The sequence below is a fragment of the Mytilus trossulus genome, chromosome 4 (genome assembly GCF_036588685.1).
Source record: "Mytilus trossulus isolate FHL-02 chromosome 4, PNRI_Mtr1.1.1.hap1, whole genome shotgun sequence".
Taxonomy (NCBI): domain Eukaryota; kingdom Metazoa; phylum Mollusca; class Bivalvia; order Mytilida; family Mytilidae; genus Mytilus; species Mytilus trossulus.
In genome coordinates, this window is record NC_086376.1 from 29,833,810 (window position 1) to 29,840,345 (window position 6,536).

Consider the following 6,536-nt stretch of genomic DNA (forward strand, 5'->3'; position numbering starts at 1 on the left):
AATATTTTTATTGTCAACCAAGGACGCCCTAAAAGAGCAGTATAAGTACAAACAATTTGTTACAATGATTATTATTTATTCTTATTTATACAGAAGGGAAGACCAGAGACATGTGTATATATATTTCTCTAACTCTATGGAAATTTATCCCTTTCCGAACCCATTGTATAAAAAAAATGTCTTTTTAATCATTAGAGAAACAGATTCTTACATAGTTACTCGTGGATTATCGGATTTATCCAATCTCGATAGTTAAATTATAAATTTTAAAATTGATAATTTAACTATCTCGATTGGATAAATCCGATAATCCACTGGTATCAATGTAAGAATCTATATGTCTCTGGGTAGACTCAGTTTGAGACAATTCCGGAAATCAATCAACCAGCATTGTCAAATTTTACATACACTGTTGTACTTCCTGTTTACAATTCCTGGTCAACAAATCCAAATCGATGTATTATTTTTTTAGACAATCTATAGACTGATAAGGTAAATTCTAGCAACTTTACAAATAGCTTATTTGTGTGCTTATTGGTTATTCAATGTTTTAATGACCTGTAAAACCTTCAAGTTGTAAGCCAAAAAAGTGTCCCATGAAATTGTGTCCTCTATAGAACATTATTTCACAGTTCATCTGTGAAATTTTGTTCATGGGACAGAATATCACATTTGTTAACTATAACATAGTGTCTCCCTTAGTGAAAAATTGTCCCTAATACTTGCACATAATTTCATGGATGTTTTTTAAAAATATGTCACAAACAAAAAATGCTTCATACATTTATCACAAAAAAGCTTCTGCCAAAGTTTCATAAAATTCTATAAAGGTTTGACAAAGTAATTGAGTGTAACATCTTTTACCACAGACCTGTATCTTGAAATTTCTTATATCAGTAAAACACAGTAGTCCTATAACATATGACTTCGCATTCTTATTAAATTATTTAACGTTTTTATACTGATATTTTCTTTTTTCAATTTTTTCAGGTATTAATAGTGTTATATTTCCTATTTTGCAAATTCGGAATTTTAAAATAAATCTATAACATCGGAAATTCTGAATTTGCAACATAGGAAATATAACAATAGTAAAAAATATATATCAGAAACAAGTAAATAGAAATAGGAAGTATTGCCACCGAGGTCTTATTTTATAGGACTAAAAAATACAGGAAAATTAAATATATAAATTCATCATTATTCTCTAGATACTCTTTTGAGAATAAAAAGCTTCTGTCTAACTTTCGTAAAATTTCATGAAGGTTTGACATAATAAAAAAAACTTTAACCATACTGAACCTACATGTTGACACCCCGAAGAAAACTAGGATTGCTATTTCTTGCTTTTAAACATAAATGTAGCAGGCTAGGCTAAAATTGAAGGCACGTATCAAATCTCAACTGATTATGAATTGCTTTAAACAAAAAGGACGGTTAAAAGAATTCCTAGAAGATTCAGACTTTGACTGACAGAAAATTAACAAATCTATAATACAGTATCCTTTGATTGAAAGTCAATTTTCATCACTTTTATTCGCAATTGAAAAAAGATGTACAAGCTATTAAACCAGATCTTTTTGATTTATGAAATTCAAGTGTTCGCCCGGGCGTTTTGGCGTTAACGTAGCTACGCGCCAGAGAAGGTCACTAACAGGTCTTCAATGTAGTGCGAAATTCCTGCACCTGGAGGCGCCCCTAAACAAATATATATACTAGTTCAGTGGTAATGAAAGCCATACTAAACTCCAAAATTGTACACAAGTCAAGAAACTGAAATTAAAAATAATTCAAGAATAACAAAAAGCTCCTGACTTGGGACAGGAGCAAAAATGCAGGAGGGTTAAACATATTTATGAGATCTCAACTTTCCCCCTATACCTCTAGCCAATGTAGAAATGTAATCGCATAACAAGACGCACATTAAAATCCAGTTCATTGTATAAAAAATGGTGTACATTTTATACATGTATCAGAAAATGTGTCCAAAAGAATGAACTTCAGATTATTATAGGAGTCAAGCTGTATGTGGAAAAATCCCTATTATGTCTTACATTTCCTACATTGTTCATTTTACACCATTCCAACATGTCAAAGGGATTATACAAAAAGAAGATGTGGTATGATTGCCAATAAGACAACTCTCTACAAGACACCAAATGACAGAGAAATTAACAACTATACAATGTAGGTCACCATACAGTCTCAACAATTAATGAGCAAAGCCCATACACATAGTTTATTAAAACAAATTCTAATATGACGTGCTTCTTTCGCTTTGTAAACAACACTGTGATAAAATTCTCGATATATCTATACTTAGCGCAGACTCCGTGGTGTACATAATAATGGCTGTTACAATATACTTCCCACGTAAATCCACAAGTATTGAAACCTATTTGCAAACCCTTTGTCGATTTAATTGTTTTAAAAATTGCAATTCAGAAAAGACAAAATCTCTTTTATTCTTATTCGGATGCATAATAAAAAAGAAGTCATGCATAAGAGCTCGGAGAAACCAACAAAATAAAAATAAAATAAAATTCCGCGAAAGTCTATTAATGTTTTTGGCGCATTTAAGTCATTTCAAAACATGACGTCATACAAATGAAAACTCTATAGAGTTGAACGTTTTCTGTTACGTTAACTATTGACATTTCGTTTACTATTGTATTAAAATTGATTATCAAGGTAGGTTATGTTTGAGTTTCTATTCTATTGCATTATTCGCATATGTACTGATTTCAGCAAGTCAACATGGCGGCTCATTGGTTACGAAATGTCAACTTTGGATTTGACGGTAGCTCACGGGAAAAACATATAAATCAACATGACAATTGTTGGTTTTGAGAATGAAACATATTTTTTTTCAGCGGTTGTTCCTGAAATAATCCGTGCAAGCTACGGATCTATTAAAATGATGAGCTTTATCTAACAGGGAGTAAAAAAGAACAGCCATACACACAGATTTACCCACCCTCGCTTCAGTTTTTTTAATGATCGTATTTGTCCTATTAGAATCGAAATAATTCATGGAAGCCATAGATTATTGGAAATTTACACATGGCCTGGGCCGTGATATTCGTTGATTTTATCCCTCGCTAACGCTCAGGATAAAATTCAAATATCACGGCCCAGGCCATGTGTAAATTTCCAATAATCTATGGCTTCCATGAATTATTTCTTAATTTTAGTTTGATATTACAATCAACAGTCATTAAAACTAATTCTCAATAAAACAAATGTAAGATTGAAGCCCATTAACAAGCAATAGACCACTTTCGAGTTCATCCGTCACCCGCAAAAACAGGTTCTACTAAAATGCGCCCGGGTAAAGAAAAAGCGCCCGGGGAAAAGAAAAAGCGCCTGGAGAAGAAATTTAGCACCCGGGGAACAGAAAAAGCGCCCGGAGAAAACATTTGATATATTATTGACATGAGACAACTTTGTTAAGTTATGAACATTTTTCAATTTTTTATTTTAGACAAGTAATTTGCAAATTCAGATATAAATAGATATTTGTAATAAAGCACAAAAACAAGTATGACTTTTTTCAATTTTAACAATACTATATGAATTATACTATTTCAAAAGTGAAATATGTATAAGACAACTCAAATTTCACAGATAAATATTAATTTAATCAAAATTAAAAGAGGTACACATAATAAATCAGCAAAAAAAGCAGTTCTATACATGTACCGTAGTAAAAACAAGGGGGTAAGGAGCAGGTGTGTGGTTTAAATTTAAGTCTAAGCATTAAAACCCTGTTAACCATAGCCATTTAAACAGTTTTAGTTTTATAAAATGATATAATAAATCTATCTCAGCATCTTTATAAAAAAAGTGTTCACCATGCAGTTGCGAAAAATATTAGACCTCAGGCACCGATTAGTTTTAAATAACAAAATTTATACATCGTACATATCCCCATTTATTTCAAGGACAGAACAAGCAATGATAAGTTATTTTTTAAAGGAAATAAATATTGTTATAAAAAATTATTATTTTCTTCTATTAATTAGATTGTATTTTCTTCTCCCGGCGCTAATTTTCTTCTCCGGGCGCTAATTTTCCTTCTCCGGGCGCTTTTTCTTTTCCCCGGGCGCTTTTTCTCTTCCCGAGCGCTCCCGGGCGTCTTTTAGTAGGACCGGCAAAAACTCGTAAATTATACACGCCTTTATGACGTCATTTACCAGATAGAGGAACTCGCCTGTATCCCTGCACTATTTACGTTCATCAAGCCTCTTAGTGATCGTCTTTGTGCAGGATAAACTAGAAATAATGGTTGCTCTGTAGGTACTTACTGACATTTCCCTAATGACAGCAGTGTTGATTGTCAATTTTGAGAATTCAATTTGCCGAATAATTCGTACAATATAGAATTATAGTTTTCCAACCACTCGCTCAACATTGGAAGGAAGTGACGACGCCCCTAAACGCACAAATGATAAAGGCGCGTATAATTGACGAGTTTTTTCCGGTGACGGATATACTCGAAAGTGGTCTATTGTTTTATAAATATTTTCAATGGAAATTAAATCATGAGAATTTTCCATGTTTTTTTCATGAATTTCTAGAATTCATATTTTCTTTGATATTGGTCAATTATCGATCTAGTACAAAGCAGGGTTCATACCATTGGTGGACTAACAGTGTTTTTTTTTGAGAGAAAAAATGAAAATTCACAATTAAAGTTAAGTTTAGACAAATACAAGCAAACACAGGAAAAACCCAGGTGCTCTGTAGCAATAGTAGCACCTGTCATCTGGCTCATGATTCGTACAGATTTTGTGAAAATCCCCATTCGTAATTTAATGATCAGGGGAAAGAGAATAGAATTGTTGAATATTTCATAGTCAAATTTTTTAGTGGAATATATAGAGCAACAGTTGTTTGAAATTGAATTGAAGAAGATGGATATTTTTGATATATGAAAATCAATATTTTGTACATATATTTTTCAGATGATGGCTTGGAAAAGACTGATAATGAAGACCCTAGCCAGGGGGGAATCAGCTCCTACTATTATGTCTGGCATAGTCTTACTGGTGGCACTTCATTGTTTGATCAAGTTTGAACAGATAAAAGACAATGGTGCATTCCAAGACCTTGATATTCCCATTTTAAGGGAACAAGATTTATATGGGTTAAAATATCCTGAAAAGTTCCCTAACCAAGGTCCTGATAAAATTCCTAAAATTCTCCATCAAACTTGGAAAAATAAAGAAATTCCCAGTAAATTTATGAAGTGGATTAAAACATGGTTGGTGAATCATCCTGATTGGGAATACATGTTATGGACAGATGAAAGTGCAAGAAATTTAATTCAAGAAAAGTATCCACATCTTTTAGACACATTTAATGGCTACAATGAAGGAATAAGAAGAGCAGACTCATTACGATATATAATTCTACATGAATTTGGGGGAGTTTATGCAGATATGGACATGGAAAGTCTTAAACCCATTGATCCGTGGTTGAAAAAGTATCCATGTTTCGTAAGTCAGGAACCATACGAACATCCTGTGTTAGATAGTAATTTTGAAAACTTAGCTATAAATGCATTGATTGGTTGCCGACCAAAACATCCGTTTATGAAGAACATGATGGAAAATCTACCTCGATTCAAACATATGTGGAATGTTCTTGACAGCACAGGACCACATTTTATGACATTAGTTTTAAATGATTATATGCAGTTAAATCCAAATATGGATGCATCAAATGAAAACTTTACGTACTTAGCTCCTCCTGAATATTTCTTCCCAACAGTAGATCCAGCTAAGCATTTTTGGTTTAGACATCAATGTGGAAAATTCTATAAACTCAGTAAAATTCAACAAAAGGCGTGCATGACATTAAAAGTGAAAGGCGTTAAACGTAAGCCTCCTCCTTGGAGTTATACCAAACATCATTGGGAGCATACATATATAGATTTAAGATTATCCTTAAAGGGACCAGTCAATATTTTCAAATTAGTGCCTCAAGCAAAAATATATTCAAATCAAAGAAGAACTAGAAGAGTAAGAGGGAAAATAAATTAGAAATGAAAAAAAAAATCAGATTTTTATTTTTATATTTCTATGTCGTATGCACTTGCCTGTTGTCTCATATAGTTTGTGAAATGATATTAATGAAAAAAAATTAGTCTTAAAGTAAGTACATAGTTGTGATTTTATTTACCTTTTGAGTTGTTAACCATGAATTTATATAATTGATAATTTTGGTTTTCTTTTACGGAAAGTCTGGAATGATGTAAAGATTAGCAAACTGAACTAGAATATTGCCGTTGTTTGCAAATAAAACACTGTCAAAATTTGCTCATGCTGAACTTTCGTTTGCAAACAACAAATGGAAGTTTTTAACGACCTTGACTGGCTATACAGCCCGTGCACGGCCGGTTCGTTTGCAAATATGTCCCTAACTGTATGAAAACAAAAACATTAATATACATTTCAACACAAATCAGTACCAAATAAAGGCAACAGTAGTATACCGCTGTTCAAAACTCATAAATCCATGGACAAAAAACA

At 32.4% G+C, this 6,536-nt stretch overlaps 1 protein-coding gene across 1 annotated transcript; it reads left to right on the top strand.

Annotated features, from left to right (window-relative positions):
* The first annotated feature begins 388 nt into the window (after window positions 1–388).
* LOC134715071 (uncharacterized) lies at window positions 389–6,322 on the top strand. The gene is made up of 2 exons (XM_063576951.1): window positions 389–492; window positions 4,968–6,322. Exon 2 carries the CDS (start codon window positions 4,968–4,970, stop codon window positions 6,045–6,047), a length of 1,080 nt encoding a protein of 359 aa, XP_063433021.1. The 5' UTR covers window positions 389–492; the 3' UTR covers window positions 6,048–6,322.
* Window positions 6,323–6,536: the final 214 nt, after the last annotated feature.

Bases quoted from the DNA above. Each gene is read 5' to 3' on its own strand.
- LOC134715071 (XM_063576951.1), top strand. From the start codon at position 4,968: ATGATGGCTTGGAAAAGACTGATAATGAAGACCCTAGCCAGGGGGGAA.